The sequence below is a fragment of the Amphibalanus amphitrite genome, unplaced genomic scaffold, assembly GCF_019059575.1.
Source record: "Amphibalanus amphitrite isolate SeventyFive unplaced genomic scaffold, NRLGWU_Aamphi_draft 002223F_arrow, whole genome shotgun sequence".
Classification (NCBI taxonomy): domain Eukaryota; kingdom Metazoa; phylum Arthropoda; class Thecostraca; order Balanomorpha; family Balanidae; genus Amphibalanus; species Amphibalanus amphitrite.
The window spans coordinates 34,350-52,953 of NW_024883713.1; the positions used below are offsets into that span (position 1 = coordinate 34,350).

Consider the following 18,604-nt stretch of genomic DNA (forward strand, 5'->3'; position numbering starts at 1 on the left):
TGGTCCATAAATTCAGACAGAACGGTCGCTATCATGTTTCAATAAATTTGGGCACATGGAAGAGTTACGAGCTTTGAGGCCGGACAAAATGGTGCTGCCCACTTCTGCTCTCTGACAACCAAATTAAACTGGATGTCTTGTGCCCGGCCAATATTTAGTTTTCAGTCTGAGAATGTCAGCGTGGCGAATTCGCTGTTGTGGATTGCAATTGTAGCATGCATGACCCGGTTATTTATGTTTGCAAAACTGAGGACGTTCATTGGCTCCACCACTGTTTGAAATAAAACATCACTTTCGATAATAACTATAGGAGTAGCTCGTAGGAACAATGGGGTTGGGAACTCGATTTTTTAAGAATGCATGAAAATGATCAAACTATTTTCACAGAATTTATGGTGCATACCATTGCCTCATAAAGTCAATAAGCTGAGAGAAATGGGGGAAGAAAGATAGGAAACTTGTTTTGAAAAGTTCTTGAAAAAAGATGCTCTTGATGCTGTTACGTCACATGTCACCTTCTGCGGTTGACAAATAATGGCGCATTTGGCGCACCACAGATTACATGTTATATCAATGGGTGAAAGATGTTGTTTGCTTCACTCTGCCATTCGCGCTGTTTTTAACTTTAAATTATGCTAAAACATTTACGGATGAAATGTTCAGTGTCAAAAATTGATGTGTCTGCCGTGTACTATATTCCCACTTAACATGAGCGCGTGATAAACATTTTATGTACCTCGAATTTTCAAATGATAAAGATGATGAATCGGAGGATGCTGAAAAGCAAAAGCTCATTCCAATATTTGGACTACTTTACGATTAAAATGTTTACATTCCTGTCATCTTATTGATCATTTATTTGTTCTTTCTTATGAAAATAACTTAAGGCGTTGAGAACCGAGGTAATTTCTATCTACCGTGCCTTAACTTACCAGCAACAGCAATCTATCTACGCCCTACGGTGGCAAGGGAGACTGTGAAAGAAGCGTAAGATGGATTCTAAACAATTCTTTTGTGATATACTGAAGGGCAAAGTGCAGAGAAGAGCGTACAAGTCCTGTTTTGTGCCAGGCTGTTGCAGTAGCACTTATGAAACTCCGAAAACGATCTTCGTTCATGTCCCGAACAACATTACCCTGAGGAGATGATCGTCTGCAATAGCAGGAAGAGCTGATGCAAGTACTTTGAAATCCACTATCAAGTCGGTGCTATTTGTTGTAATGATCACTGTGAGGTGAGATATTTTGTGCAAGGGCTGAGTGTAGGGCCCAGGAAATGACCTCCATTCGCCCCCTGACCGGCCAGGGTTATAAAATTTGAGTGGATGGCGGTCCGTTTGGGGTTCAGATGTCAATTGTATTTTGTTACTGTCAAACAATACATGTTATGCTGGCAGCGAATGTGTGTAACGTCGTTTTTCGAAACAGAAGTTAGAACTGTAACGGCAGAGTGCTTGCTGGTCTCATCGTAAGTATTGTAAGTGTTGTAAGCAAAAGCATTGTCAATATTGTAAGCATTGTGAGCATTGATGTATGGTAGATATCACCTCACATGATCTCGGCTCAGATAACCCTCTCCGGTGTCCCTGTCAGTAAATGGCACCTGGATCATTACAGATAAGATAATTTGTCATAATTCTTAAAGAATTGGGTGGTTTTGACTCGTTTACTCGAGGTGCAGGTCGCATTTCAATACTTTTCCATAGGCTTGCAATGTAAAGGTCACGACTCTGACCTAACCTCAGGTCACAGATCAAAAATTCTGAGATATACAAACGACACATACTGCAGGTACTGTTTTGAAGACTTGATGAAAGGAAATAACTTCGTGAAAAACTCAAGCTCTGACGTGTTTGCAAACTTTTCTGAGGTGGGGTCAACAAACCCGCTCTGGTTACCTGACCTGACCTGACCCGGCATTTTTTTTTTTTTTGCTGAGATGTGCGCAATGAGCATTTAGGAAAAGTCACCAAATATGAGCTGAATGTCTCGCGGCGTTTGGCAATTGTACAAGAAAATCCTGAAAGGTCTCCCCGTCCGAAATAGGGTTAATGTGTAGGTATATGAAGAGTTGCAGATGCCAAACATACCCAGATCTAAGACTGCAGTTCCCAGCGCCGCTGCAACGTTTTTAAAACAAACATACATAGGACATACAAACATGTTTATTTGCATCTGTTTTGGATAATAGCAACTCATGGCGCCATCACCCGCGATAACTGTTAGGATTTGAGATATATTTTTATTTAGGCCATTAGTTTGGCTGTAATGTTTATTAATATTAGTTGGGCGGAGTTTGGTAGTTTTTTATTTAACTTGTGGTATGTTGTGCTGATTGCGGGTTGTTCAAACCTTTCAAATGTAAGGACCTTATTGAACTCAACCCTACCCCTACACTACCCTACATACGACTGGACGCTTTCCAAGCCCACAAGCATCACGACGCCGAGATGGAATGTAGCCGAGAAATCACCCTCGCCATCTGCTCTAGAGCTAATCGTGTGGGGCGGCGTGTGGGGCGCCGCTTAGCCTATGGGGGTGCACTTCTAGTGGATGGGGGACGGGGGTGCACCTGCACCCCTTTCATATGGAAAGTTACTTCCCTGATTACAGCTCCCCGTATTGCACCTAATCAGGGAACGGCCAGCAAACGAAGGAACTATTTCTGGATGACAGGCGAATAACCGCTCACGCAAGGAGCGGAGCTCCGCCCCGTCCAAAGTGGCCAACAAAGCAGAGACAGAGGCAGCATCACATCTTCCATCAAAGAACTGGTTTCTGGCTTGGAAGATGAGCTCCATCTTTGTATCCGAGTCGGTGCTGTCAGGAATCAGCTGGTCTAATGGAGTGAGAGTAGTGAGACGACTAGCTATTGTATCAGAGCTGCCTGGTCTTCGTAGCATTTGCACCGATTCTTCTCGATCGGACTCTGAATTCTGTCCCTCCTGCGTATTACTTGAGGCATTGCTATGTAGCTAAGTCTTTGGCAGAGTTTCATTATCCATGCTTTGCAAACAGTGCCATAACAACACAGTTAATTAATCACCAAGCTTCTTTGCAAGTTCCAATACAGTTGAATCGCACGCGATTTGAGTGCAAAAATCAAGAAAAGTGCCAACTTGTTCCCGTAAAATATTTTGAATATTGACCTAAAAAAATGAGTAATTTCCAGATAAAATAACAGCGAAATCAGTTTTCGCTTGCCAATAAAACTCACAGATATTGAAGCTCCATTATTAAAGGAACATTTTAGTATATGCCATTCTTGATAAAACTTCTTAGCCACGCAATACCAGCGCAAAATAAAGAGACACTGAAAACACGACCAATCACTCCGATTTACCATAGGAAAATACATAGAAAATGTATGTCTCAACTGCGCCAAATATACAGACAGTTATATACCTACATGTGACGTCATGATTAGCCCGACCAATCAGAAGCAAGTTGTTTTCAGCCACAAATAATTAATTTCTGAACTAACTAGGCATTTTTTTAACAAAGTGATTTTAAATTAAATCATTAAAAATTCTGAGCTTTTTTATTTTACCAAAACATACAGAGCATGCAGATAGGTCCCAACCCTATTGCGTCATCCCTCACTGCAGGTATACGGTTATGTTGGCTTTTATGCGTATTTACATGCTTTTTAGGTGCTCACATTTATGTATATTTTTATTTTCTGATGTATTTATTTTACTTTAACCTGTGTTTAACAAAATTGACTGTCGCAGCATCAACTACACATATCTTCTTAGCCTAATAAGCTTCCTTTTGTCATTTTTTCACTTTTTAGTGTCTGATGGACCTCTGTGGCCCACATTTCATTTAGGTACTTAAATAATTTTCAAGTGATGCTTTCAGGAATTCTGGGATTGGTTTACGGGCGTACTGGCTTGTTGGAAAATGGTTAACCAATGTGTTCAAATTGCAAGAAACGTTACATCGCTTTTCAGACGGATCATATGTCTAGCTACCATTTGTTGTTTTCGTCTGATGATTGCGGGCCTCATCTCGGTGTTTTCGGCGTAATGGTGGCATCATGTGTGGTTGCCATGGCGCCCAACACCTTACAATTCTGCCTTGGTAGCTGCACCTCGCTTGAGAGGCTACACAGAATCTGGGGCAGCGAAGGCCGGGAATAATGCATACCGAGTACGAGATGTATGCCGTGCGGATAGCATAGATTGGAGATCAAATGGAATACGTCGGCCAAGTAATGTTTGGTGCGGGTTAAGTAAGACCCCCTTTCTGCTGGTTTTTAGCAAATGGCTTAATTCAGACGTTTATGCTTTTCACGGCATCATTTTGCTGTTGTATAAAACTACTTCTGTTACTGGCGGATAAGGTGGAGTCCTGGGCCCTGTTCATGAAGTCTGCTGTCGCTGCGGCCGAGCCCTGATAGAAAGATGTTGGTTACTTTGATGATAAAAATCACCTTTTTGACACACCATCATACTCATCCGTGTGGTGCGCTAGGTCGGTAATGGTCTGAGCCTTTTGACTGTAAGGTTCTGCTTTGGTCTATCACCACAGGATATTACTATATCTAACAGGAATGCGGCGCTCAAAAGATGCCGCACAGTGGACACGCCGCTAAAAGTTATGTGCGTCATTCTCGCTAACGGTAAACAGATATCCGTACGCTTCCGGGATGATAACACACACGGACAGTGCACACATCCCTGGAACTTACACGCATACACGCACAAACTCACACAGAAGAGATAGACACGGTAGATCATCTGACAGACAAATACAAACACATCACGCATCCGCAAACACAAACACCGAAACAAACTGCACGAATACACATAGACTGGCACAACTGACACACGCAAACACTAAGCGTAGTTGATTCTTGTCTCAGTTAAATGATTTGCATGGGATAAAATAACAGAACATACTCTGTTTGTCCGTTTTTCTACGACTCTTTACTAGCTACGCTACAAAAATATGCCAAGCTAATGGATAAATGAGGAGGTGGGCATTACGGATTAGGTAAAGACAAAATAAATGATGCCACTACACCGAAAGGCAACCTGAAACTGGCAAACATGTTCAGTGCTCATTTCAAAACCACTGGTTCTGAAAAAACATATCTTGTGTAATTGAACTTAATTATGTCCTTGAGCTATGCATTTTTGCAGAAGGTCAACATGTCAATCACGGCGCAGTACCAGCACATGTAGGCATAAACGCAGATATACCTATTAGTGACGTCGCCACCGGTTTCCTCATCTTGACTTCCATACACCCTGATAACATTGCAGTGACGTGGAAGCACTATTAAAACACGGAAGTCCAAGCTTCTTCGCTGTCCTGTCTGTCCGTCCGTCGAGCCGGCAGTCCGTCGCTTTCCTATCAGCACCGAGCATATAGCCGTAACACGAGGACCGTCGGAACAGCACCGCTCTATGGGACCGTCGTCGTCGACGAGCCTCCATCCATCGATTGGTTCTCGGTTCATTCGGCAAGAAAAACGACGCGCTAAAAGCCGGCGCGGAGAGGCGCCACCGTCGTGCTCTGAACAGGCTGTGAGAGGCTGCCGGTCGGGGCTTGTCGCGGTACTGTCCAGGCAGAGGCGTATTCCTGCTGGGTAGCTAAGGGAGGGTGGCTCTGGTTTCATGTCAATAATAACGAGCTAGGGGAGAGTGGGGTAATTTGGCCGCTTTTTTTAGAAAACGATATAACTTAAAATTGACGACACATTTCTGCATTTTCTCAACGCTGGCAGGTGTCGCATTCATTTTACTTTACTGGACAGTGAACTTGAAATGATAGAGTAATTACTTATATTGAAATTGTGACGTATTACAAAGGTCTGCAAGGCGGCCAAATTGCCCCACTAGCAGCGTTATTTGGCCGGAGGTGTGGGGCAATTTGGCCGGTGTTAGTTTACGGTCGGGATTTTCTGTTATATTGCGAGTCAGCTTCAGATTCAGCAATGACGTGTGTCCTATGACGCATTTGCAGCATTTTGGAGGTTGGCTCAGGGGTCACAGGGGTCAAAATAGCCAAATTAGCGGCTCTAGATGCGATCACAGTTTTTTTACGAATAACTTTTGAAGTAATCAAGCTAGGCCAAAACTTTGAGTACCATCGTAATGCTCTCGTCAGTCCGCATCGAAAGATATATGTGTTGACCTTGAGAAGTCAAGGTCAAAGGTTGACCTCAGGTCACGTTGCATCAGGTCGCTTAACCTCAAGTTCACGTGATTTCAAGGTCATCATGCATATCATTCGATGCGCCTTGGCGAGCTGAACAGAATGAGACCATTTGTGCGGCTGTACCATTTGTATGTAAGGATTTGTTAGCAAAAAAACGTTTGGTAACCTTTGATGACGTCACATGCTCTTACAGTTGACCAATCGGAAGTAAGGCATCAAAGTAGTCAAAGTTGGTCATGAATCATGTCATTTATGGTACAATTGACCATGAAAACTCGGCCGTCCCAGCATAGTGACCATGAGCGCACCGGCCAAGTTGCCCCGCTAGTCCCGGCCAAATTACCCCATATTGCCATTCTGAAAATTTATGTCTATAAAGTCATCACGGCTTTACGGAATTAGATAAAATTGCTCTTGGAACCGCTGAACACCCCCAAGAATGGCGCTATAATGTCTGAATTCGTTTTTAGCCCAAATACTACATGTTATACAACTTTGTAAACAGAAGTAAAAGTTACCATTTTCTAATGAAATTAACGTTTTATTAATTTTGAATAAAACTACGAGGGGCAAAGTTTTGACATTTGTCCTCCAGTTATTTCTACCCATGACAAATGAATAGAGACTAGAGTTATTTCACTCACTTTTATAAGACATCGTACAGGTGGGGGCGGCCAATTTACACCACCGGCCAAATTACCCCACTCTCCCCTATTCGTTACATCATGCTTTACATGCTATACTGCGGTGCTAGTCTGCAATAATTACGCGTTGGCTTGGTCTGTTGATTGTTGGTGAACGCCTGATCAAAAACAGAAAGTTTGGTATGTGATCTATAACGCTCCAATCCCTTGTTCACAAACTTTTAAGAAAACGTCGTTTTCAATAGTTCACAGACTATAATGATTTCTTGGTTTTGATGTCATCATCACTTTATTTTATCATGCACCTCTTCGGCAGATGTTTCCCGGCTATGGCGTTACACTAAATTGACAGGTGTGCTCTGTCATCGCTAATTTAGTGATGATCATGCCCACACCCACCAGCAAATCGCTCGCACACTGCCATCAAACAGCCGTATAGGGATAATTTCAGCTGCCGTTCGGCTGGAATCGAGTCAAATTTGTCCGGACCGCGCCGATCCATCTATATTATCAACACCCGTCCGATTAGCACCGATCCAAGGCTCTCGGGGCGCGGTGCGAGGCGGTCGGGCGCGCTCGAGGTCAATCCATGCAAATGCCGTCGTCCCAGTGTGACGGGTCATGTCACAGGCGGGCCCGGCTGGCGCCACGGCCGCCCGGCGCGCTCCCTGACGCCCCGGCCGGCCGGCTTATTGTTTCGAAATCATTTCCAAACATCTCAGCGGCCCGAGTCCAATATTTTAGCGAGCCGTGCGCCGGGGGAACGCTGACAGCACCGACAATAAAGTGCCCTGATTGTATTGCCAGCATGTGAATGCCAACCGCCGTTCATTTCGAATGCCTGAGACGCAATAAGCCGCCTTTTGGGATGTTTGTATAATGTCACTCGGACTGAAGCAATTCACGGGAAACTCCACTTGTGCGCCACGATTGACGTGCTGCATAGTATTTCGTAAGGATGAATAAATGCATAATTGTTAGAAGGACTGTGAGAAGCATTCTTTTTATCACGAAAATATTTTCTTCGTCAATTTCAATGAAAGGTAGAATCTTCCTTGGATGTTCTTTTTGTTTCATTACTTTATCTATTTCAATAGGCTGTCGTTAGCTTTCCTTCTGATCCGAACACCAAAGTCTCGACTTCTCCGTAAGCTTATTTTAAATATTGTCAGAAACCGTAAGGAGCTCTGAACACTGCAACTATAATGCCATTAGTTTTATATTATAATGCCAATAGTTTTATTAGGCTCTGAAAACGCTGCTAAGTTAAATACTGCCACCAATAAATACATTAAATACACAAGATATTGGCTTTATCTTCGGTATTACTATCTTACTGCTCTTGCTGGCTAAGAAAACCTAAAAACCTTTACGATTTCCCAATATCAACAATAACAGGCACGTGTAACACCGTGCTGTAATGCAATGCCTACTCAGATCATTTTCTCGTACACTTAAATCTTACAACAGTGCTCAATAATATACCATTGCTCACCTGCAACACCTACTCAGTTATACCACGTCCCTTATGCACCCTCCCCATTTGTATATTGATGATTTGAATCAGCTATCATTATAAGCAATTTTGCTCTAATTGTTAGAAAAATAATATGATGTCTTGTCACTAAAAGCCCCTTTCCTACCGTATTACATATCGTTTGTAGAGTTATTTACCATTGTGCTGCCGGGATGGTATATGTATTCCACCTGACACCTCCCTGTATCTTTACGCTCGGTCGGAACATCATGCCCATCAGCTTCCTACTTGCAGTGTTGACTATATCAAAGCAAATATCTCATTTCATAATACATATAACATGTTTATTATACCATAAACGGGAATTGAATAAATGCTAACAAAAATTGTAAGGTGTCCGAAAAGAATTCGATCATACGCAGCATAACTGCGTTGTTACTTTACTCCAAATTCGCACTGCAGTTAAAAAATTCTCATTTTCAAGCATGTTCAAGCTTATGTTCTCGCTCAAGTTCAACGTCCTGGCTCACCTAGTACTACGTTGCCTGAATTGGTATTCTTTAATACAATACCAACGCAGCAAAAACAACCGTCCTGAAAACGGTTAATGTGTGCGTGATTGCAGCAGCGGTCAGCCCGCTCCCCTCCCCCCCATCCCTCTCGGTCAGCGCGCGTTGTAGCCACTGAGTGTGGCGACTTACGACGCAAACACTAATCAAGAAGACCACAGTGCGCCGGCCGCTGCCCACTCGACCACCAATTGCACACGTAATAATGCTCGCCGTCGACCCGCGCACGCCTCCCCCTGGTCGGGGTGCTAGAAACGGCACCGTCACTACCACACAGCTCACTAGCTTTGGTTATTTGCTACATTTGCTATGCTGAGCTGATGTTTAGGTTCAAACTTGTGGTTACGCACCGAGGAAGGTTTTTGTGCATGTATTGTGGATACACTTCGCAAGTAGTCAGTATTTTTGGCAACTACCCATTGTGGAACGTGTTTATGCTTTTGGTATGAGTCTCAGCCAAGTGGTGGTGAATGAAAATGCAATTAAGGGATACTTTTCTAAAGCTTTGAGGTCAATAAGTCTCTCATATGGAATTTCTCACCCAACTTAAACGCTTCATGACGACGAAGTGCTCGAAAACCATGCTTTTGGACTTTGATTAAGATGATTCAACTCTCGTATTAATACGTTCAGGCCAGATCAATTTCTTTTCCTCATCGTTAATTCACGCTAGCCAGCATTTAGCTAGGCCTTCTATTGGGAGAATTATGGCGCCTTTTGTGCTTGTTATTCTTTCAGCTTCTTGTCCGTTGTTTTCAGTTCCTAGATTTCTGAGAAAAGGGCATTCACTAAGCGAGGCATGTTGCCTAGGTCCTGTTCTATACCGCCTGATTGAGAACTTAGCCTGCTCACATACGGTGGGCAAGTGATAAAACTACATCTGTCCTGTAAAGTGGGATCGCAGCTTTTCTTTGCCACGCAGGAAGAAAAGCTATAGCGTCGAAGAAGTAAGTGCCAAGCTATTCTAAAAATGGAATGCAACGAAAGCTTTCACCTATTCTCCTTCGTCATGCAGCGACTATTCCGGCAAATACCTGCATCCTGTATTGAACAATATGCATTGAGTACTGTACAAGAAGGTACTTTTAACCCTCGCCCATGTAGGGGGGGTTGGTGCAACCCCCCCCCCCTGAGGCTTTTCGGAAATAGTGCAAAAACGGCGGCGCGCAGCGCCGCCAAATTTTGGGTACCTTATGGGGCAAACCTTGCGCATCTTTTGATAAAAAAATTTGACCGGGTCATGTCAGGTCACGGAGTTATGACGTCACAAAGGGAACAGCCTCCGGCCGGATTTTCACAAACTGAGTGCCAACGCCCGAGGTTTCCTGCCGGCGCGGTGGTACGGACATCGGTTGATGGATCGTGATGAAACTTCCCATGCATGTTGGGGCAAGTATTGGCTATCATATGGTATAAGAAACTTGTCCGGGTCAGGTCAGGTCACGGAGCTATGACGTCACAAGAGGAACAGCGTCCGGTACTATTTTTGAAAAGCGCCCGAACCACTATTTTGCTAATTCTTGTCACCTCAATGGGAATATGCAGCAATATTAGCTTCTATAGGGAGCAAATGGACCTCCCAAATCCAAAAATACAATCAGATTTCAAAAATTTAAATTTTGATTTTTCGAATTTCTGCCGCCGACTGTGACCTTGCCGACTTCCGGCGCTCCCAACGCGCCATTTTTAGAGCTAGGGAAACGAAATACATACCAAACGATAGAGAATTGATCAAGGAACACGATAGTGAAGGTTTCAAGTCGATATCTCCTACCGATTTGCCGCAATCGCCGCGGAAAGTTGAAAAAAGTATATTTTTCCGAAAATTTGACCTTTGACCGGTCAAAAGTAGGTCAAATGTTGACCTAGGACCAAAAAATATACCACCAATCGCGAGATCTCGGCGAGAGCAATCCGTTGGTCTTTTCCGCTAAGCTCTACGACGCTCCGTTTTCAAACGCCAGGGGGGGTCGCACCAACCCCCCCCCCCCTGCATGGGCGAAGGTGGCAGATCGCCGTTTACGGGCGGGGGTTAAACCCATGAACCTTTATTCGTTGCGTTCCAGCGTAACTGCGGAATGTCATATCACTATAATTTGAACAAAGGATCTCTAGAGGAGAAACGGATCAACTTTATTGGTTCTCCTTAGGTACGATCCAGGAATGACACTCTCTTGGGCTTATTAGTTTGTATTTCAAGTTCCAAAGTGCCATGCTTGGCTGCTTCTTACTTATTACGATGAAGAATGCGTTCTTTGAACCGTGATCGGCTTCATACTTGACAAATGACCTGGCACTCATGAGAAAACTTACTGAACTCGTTAACCATCCACATCACCCTCAGTTATGAAAGAATCCCGCAACTCCTCTGAGCGAAACAATGAATCTTTTCGTACTCTCTGTCGCCGTGAGAGACATGCCGTGCCTACGCTATTTTTCCTAAGACACTCGGGGAGATCCTGAGTGATTCTCGGTACACACCTGACGGCACGTGTGCCTCAGTGCAGTAACAAACACGGCTCGAGGCCGGCTCGTGTGCGCTCTGTGCCGTGTGCCGTGAGTGATATTGATTGTCCCCGGCACGCGCTCGGGCGGTGTCGAGCTTTGCCATTATCGTGTCGGAGCGAGCGGCGTGTTTTGGATGTGGTTTGAGGCGTTGACGCCACCGGTTTGTGCGCCATTAGAGTTAGCAGTATTGATCAGAGCTGAACGAACGCGAGTCAGACGACACGCCGCTAATGCTACCGGCACAAGATCGGCTGCGGTTGGTGGTAAAAACGGTCTCACTGCTCCAATGAGCGCACTGAGCACCGGGCACAAGGAGGCAGTCATCCGCTAAATAAGAACAAAAACAAAATTACATTTAGGTAAGGTAGTGGCGGAGCAAACAAATAAAACAGAGTCGTCCTTTATGAGACAAGGGAGCTCAGGTTTCGTAAGACAAAGTCAAGGTTTGATATTATGTAAACCTAGGATGGTAGGATGGTCGTTTTATGCTAACAAGTTATGAAACACAAGTTATACGAATCGTTAATGCTTGCTTTGAAGAAGAATGTACCTAGTCTGTGGCTATCAAGTTTCAATTTAATGCTGCTGCAATACCATATCAATAATCTGTTTTGTGATATGGAGGATTTGTCCTGAAGTTGAACTTCTTCACCGGGAAGGCCTTATTCACCGATTCTCGGTCCGTTTTTCTTGACTGAGAGATATGCAGACTGCGCGCTGCCCCTCCCTTCCCCTCCGGGAAGTCGCTGTGTGCTCCGACTGTTGATTTCGACCCCGGATCACCGGACCTGCCCCGGTCCCTCTCACCCCACACCATCCCCGCCGTGGCGCTTCCCTCAACAGAGAGCAGACGTCAAATCGATCAGAGACGTGGCACAGTCCGCAGTTCGGTCTAATAGCCGGGCAAGGTCAGGGAGATGTGTGTGTAGAGTGGATCGGTCGGCTTTCGGAGATGTGGCATTTGTCGATTTCATCCACTGATCGCTGCCTGTGCGTGACAGCCGGTGACAGCTGTTGACAGTCGGTGACAGCTGGTGACATCAGCTGTCATTTGAGAAGATCAGCACTGCTGACGTAAATACAACATCCACAAGCAGACAGCATCAACGCACCAGATAGTGCACCAGATCCGGCGAACGATGAACGATGTTACAAAACACCTTACGGAGATGATTCATTATTCACACTGAACCATAAGCACTAACTTCCGCGGGTGGTATCACGTCTCGCACGACGGCCTCCGTGGTAAATTTCCTACTTCCAAGCAATAATCAGCAGTTTCAACCAGACATAATTTAATCCGTCTATCACAGATCATCACATACCGTCACAATACATACGTAGCCCAAAGTTGTCACTACACAACACCATACGTCACCAGCCGTCACCAGCCGTCACCACATGTCACCAACCGTCATCACACGTTTCTATGGGTCACTTTTAGCTGTCACCAAGTCTCCACAGATCGCCAACCATCACCAATCGCCACCTTGCTTCCCAAACGGCAACCATTACCAGAAGACAGTCACCGTCAATCACCACTCGTCACCAGAATCACTATCCGTCCCATCACCTGACACAAGACGTGTGCAGGCTGGTGATGACGGCACCAGACACCAGGGCAGACACCAGATAGGCAGGTTCTTCCCTCACCACTCCCCCCACGGCACCGTCTCATCTGTTACAACCGCCCTGGGACCAAAAGGGCGCGCGCTGAATGCAATCAGGGCAAATGTAATTGCGCAATCAGGAATGTATTCTCCCCTGGAAAGGCATTGATTCCACTGTGACGCGAATAATTAATTTTGCTTGGGGCTCCTTAATGGAGCTGTCGCGTAATGGCGGACGACGCTTCCGGGTTAGTATTTGAGGAAGGAATTTGTGCCACGGTTCTTGACGGTCTGATATTGAAATAGACAGTTTCTATTTGCTACGCATACCCAAACGGCATTTTCAATAAACTATTGCAACCACTTATACATGTAAGTTATCGTCTAGGAATGAATCATCAAGTTTGATGGCATAAGTTACGCTTCATTGGTACTTTTCCGTCCTTATACAATTCAATTTTCCATATCCGTAAAAATACCGTTGATGTTCTTTGCTTTGATTATTAGTTTATGTGCTATGTTACTTTATGTAAGTTAACGTGTTCATGCATCTTTTCTACACATGCCGTACATATTTACGTGCGTCATGATCAGTAAATCAGTGTCCGCTTCTCCATTCCTCCGAAAGCATCTACATATTTCTTGTTGCTTTAGCTGGCTCGCTTTTCATTCTCGCTTATGCGACTGAAAACTAAACTGCTTGACAACATTAAATTGAAAAGACTCACTTCGGATCCGAGGGCATTCCCTCCAGCCTCCAGGTCATAATTCCGGCTTCAATTATCACAGTGCTTGAGGCGGGCAATTTGGTCATGCAGCCCGCCACCCGTTCACAATTTATGACGTTCGAAGTTTATATCAATTCATCTTTAGCTCGAGTGGCTAGCTGGCTAAGGGAGTCTGCACAGCGATGGTCTGTCCCAGAGGACACCTATGACTGATAACCGCGCTCTATTGAGATTTACTGGCAGCGATTGCCGAAGGATTTCTCGGCCAGTGTCTCCTGAGTACGGAGAAATATAGGGATGTTTGTCCGTGGTTGCCGTGACCTGTGAGAGCCGCTATGCCATTTCGCCTGGAGTGGAGCCGCCAGTGCGTTCTGCAATGGGAGATGCTGCGTGGTTCGTCTCGTAACTAAATCGCCGGTTTGTATCATAACCAGATGCTACAATATACAGCTGAGCCCGAAAGCAGACACATCAAGAAATAGTTTATATCAAAGACAGCAGGTAAAGACAAATCATTCGTCGTGAAACTCTGCCGTCAAATTACCGTTTCGAAAAATCACAACCCACCGTCAACCCAGTTGCCGCTGACCGTCTCGTGTGACATTTCCCATACCCCTCCCCTGCCGAGAAGAGGCCCTGTCGACACGTTTGTGCGTTGATTGCGGTGTCGGGGGCCGTTTGAAGCGGCCGGAGAGGTGTTATTGATCGCGAAGGGGCTCTCCGTTGAGCTAGTGGGATCGAGAACACCCATGGTGGTCTGAGACGGGGACAGACAGCACTTGGGTGGGCATTATAAGGAAATTTATGACACTTGCTGGGACGAGCTCTGTAGTTTCAAGGACTTTTTAACTATTCTCTGCTCCTTATTTGTTGTATGTTTTATGCTTGCGATTTAAGATTATGCTGCATACGACATAAAACAAGGTCGCAACTCTATAGATGGCCTTGGTCGCATCGCAAACGTAAACAGCACCGAACCTTGGGAGCTGGTGCATCTGGCGCAACGAATTAGTTCGCATCATGCGGCACAAAGCTCGCCGTAGGGGTGACAATCAATGCCATCTAAGAATTTGCTCATCTGAAAACACGTAGCACAACAATCAAAGCCAATTTCTTTGTTGCTTTGAAACTCTTATCTCTTTCCCAAACATCGTGCTCCTTCTGTTCATAATGCTTTTTACGATTGGCCGAGGGCACTTTTGGACTGCGAAAGCACAGAAAACATTACGTAAGAAAGAGAGTCCTATGAAGCTCGAGACGGAATGAGACATAAACCGTTTTACAGCGTTCGTCTCTCATTTTACAGTCATGTTCAGCGTCTGCTGGACCGAGACATGCATCTCAAGTTCGATAAAATGAGAAGTCTTACATGTGCCACTTCAAGTCTCTTTTGAAAAAGCTCACTTCTAAAAACCTTTTTGAAGACATGGAAATACGAAAGTATTTAAATTCATGAAAGTAAAAAGTTCATGTGTAGTTGCTTACCCTCATCACATGGCACGTGAATCCACCACCACCACCACCACCACCACCACCACCACCACCACCACCACCACTTGCTCCTCTGCTCCGGCAAAACGGCACCGCTTGACGTCTCATTTTGTCAGCCGCCATCTATATAGCCAGTTACGGACTTTGTATCGGCCCTGTGTCATGGTTTAGCGAGGCCATTTGGTGATAAAGTAACTAGACTGGCCGCTCGGCCAACAGCTGATAGAGGAGGCTGGGCCTCACCCCGCCACGGTGCTGCTCGGAGAGGATGGGATAGAGGCTAGACCAGCGGCGGATAGGATGAGATAGAGGCTAGACCAGCGGCGGATAGGCTGAGATGGAGGCTAGACCATCTGCGGATGGGAAGGGATCGAGGCTGGACCAGCGGCGGAGAGGAAAGGATATAGGCTGACACAGCTGCCAAGGAACGCGGGTCCAGGAAAGAACGTAAGTAAATTGTTCGACAAACCAGGTCCGTGCCTGGACCAGGAGACTTGACACGAAGACCGAGACCAATATGAAAACTGGCGTAGAGATCTGAGACCGACACGGAGACCAAAATTTCGAACGATATTGAAATTGCGACCAATACCGGGACCGGATCTGATGCCAGGCCGGGACCTCCCATGTCACCGCCGTTCCAGCTGAAAGGACGTTTGATCACGGGTACGACCGATCCGACTCGACACCGCGGTGGTGCAAACGACGACTAACTGCCCTGGTGTGGCTTACCACTTCCGAGGGGCACGGTTGGTGGGAAGCCCGGGGATTAGGGCGGTTTCTGTAGTGAGCTCAGTATAAAGACCGAAGGATTTCCCGCTACATCTGTTGTGGGTATGCCGGTTTGTCACAAGCGGCGACAACCAAAATCCGAACACCCACTGCACGATAAATTACAGGCCTAGGTCAGGGTGTGAGTGCAACAGGTCTTTTTGTGCGTTAGCAGTCTAAGTAGCGCACAGTCTTATACTATACGTGAATAAGGAGAGAGTTTGAGGAGAAGGAGAAAGTGAATGATGGAGGGAGGGAGGGAGAGGGAGAGAGAGAGAGAGAGAGAGAGAGAGAGAGAGAGAGAGAGAGAGAGAGAGAGAGAGAGAGAGAGAGAGAGAGACAGAGACAGAGACAGAGACAGAGACAGAGACAGAGACAGAGACAGAGACAGAGACAGAGACAGAGACAGAGACAGAGACAGAGACAGAGACAGAGACAGAGACAGAGACAGAGACAGAGACAGAGACAGAGACAGAGACAGAGACAGAGACAGAGACAGAGACAGAGACAGAGACAGAGACAGAGACAGAGACAGAGACAGAGGGGATAGAAAAGGAAAATAGACAGGGAAAAGAGAGAAAGGAGAGAGAGGATAGCAGGAGAAAGAAAGGGATAGAAACAGATGCAGACAGACAAGTCGATGCCAACTGTAAGAATGTTTGAACACTTGGAATTGTTCGCCGACGAGGGTTTCAGAACCACTATTTGCGTCGCACTGTAAACTTCTGCAACTCCAATGCGGGCACGGTCAATATCATTTCTCCATTTGCTCGAACTCAAACAAATCAAACTTCGTTTCGCTGATGGAATAACGATCCCCAGCTACCAGCGCGATACTATGCGACAGGGTGGTATGCTTTTCATATTCAAAATCACGACTTCATGACTAAAGACTATTCTATTTGTGAGTCTTCTTGAAGGCGAATGATATAAATATTGAATATGTCACTTATTTGATTAGCAATCTTGAATAATGGACAATTTCTTGCATTACGCATACTAAAAGCTTTGAGAGGATATTTTTTGCTCTTACATATTCGCTAAAAGCTGTACTTTTTGAAACAACACATTGATAAGTTTCACTATCTTGCTTGAAACTTGGCATTTTTATTTTATTATGTAGCTAGTTTGACTCATTCGAATATTGTTTCATAAAAGATGTGGCATTTGTATTTATCACAACCCATCAGAGCCATGCTGGGGCGTGGGGCCTGGACGACTAGTGTGCCAGTCCGGCCGCCAGCTCGGCACTGCGTAGACCAGGGCTGCCGTCTCACCACCGCACCGCGGGGCCGCCGGGTCCCGCCACTCCGTCCGAGCTGCTGTAATCGCTCCCAGGCCGATCCACACCTCCCCAAATGGCTGTGTTGTGCTGCTATTGCTGCACCCTGGTCGGACCGCTATTCGGCTCACTTAATTGCTCCATTTCTCGGGACTAGCAGCGCTCTTCCGCTGAAGATACAACGATTTACTGCGATTTATTCCTGGAAAACTAGCGGTCTTCCTACGTTTTGATGCGTCCATGAGTATAGTCAGGACAAATAGAATAGTTATACTAGAGAGAGACGTCTGCGATCTTTGAACGTAACTAATGGATTGGTACTGACCCTTAGCCGTGACCGAAAGCGCTCTGCGGCCTGTGACCTCCAGCTCCTTGTGACCCGAGGCTGACCTTTGACCTCCCCCAGTTGATCTGCGACACACTCGTGTGCTGGATGGGCGAGACACGCTGGGAAGTTCTTTGGGTTTAACCACTCTGAATGCTCGCCGGTCGATGCTAACGTTGTTAGTGGCTGGGGCATTGTTTAGCCGGCGGCCGCGGCCGCTGTTAGGAAGGTTCACCTTCTGAGTGAGCTTTGTTGGCCCTCACTGAGCTGGGAAAACTGAAGGCTTTTGCTGAGCGAGTATAAAGAGGCAGAAATGTTAGCGAAGCGGCAAATAAACGTAGGATTAGTCTTGTTTTTCATTTGCTAGTTTTTATGGTACCTCTAGACCGACGATCGTGTCGTGTGTAAGGATAGGATCACAAAACAACGAAAAGGTGCATCGATGCATAGGTGAATGGTGATGGCTACTTCTGCACGAGAGACTCTAAACTCGCTATGTTGGTGACGGCTCCTTTTGTTGTCTGTTACAGAGGACCTGGATGAGCTTACCAAGATCGACTGCCAACGACAACAGCAGCAGCAGCAGCAACAACAACAACAACAGCCACATCAGCAGCAGCAGCAGCAGACTCCCAACAAGCCACTGAGTCCTCCGCGTTCCTCGGGTCCCCAACACTGTCAGGTCAGTCCTCTCCTTATAAGAATTATAAGAAAAACACACGTAAATACGCAAACATACAAAACGCATACATCGCAGACATGAACATGTATGTACTAGAAGGCACCTGCTCAAGCATCTGCGCACATTTATGATTATTTATTATTGTTATTATCATCATGTTCGTGATGCATGTTTGTGACTGATGATGATAGATTAATTATCATTGTCTGAATTCACTTTATCTATAGAAAAATATCCCAACGTCTAGCCGACATTGAACGAATGTGACCCAACCCTTCAGGATATGGAGAAGTGCAGAATGCATTGGGCACGCACGGAGTGAAACTGGTGCATATTTTTAGGTCGTA

The 18,604-nt window shown here is 45.6% G+C and overlaps 1 protein-coding gene across 1 annotated transcript in view; it reads left to right on the forward strand.

Annotated features, from left to right (window-relative positions):
- The window catches only part of LOC122376647 (AT-rich binding protein-like), a gene marked incomplete at its 3' end in the record, with an annotated part of 51,521 nt that extends 33,264 nt beyond the window's left edge, over positions 1-18,257 (forward strand). The window contains exon 3 of the mRNA XM_043356550.1: positions 18,106-18,257. Within this exon, the coding sequence (XP_043212485.1) occupies positions 18,106-18,257 (152 nt within the window). The remainder of the gene's footprint in view (positions 1-18,105) is intronic.
- Between the last annotated feature and the right edge of the window lie 347 nt (positions 18,258-18,604).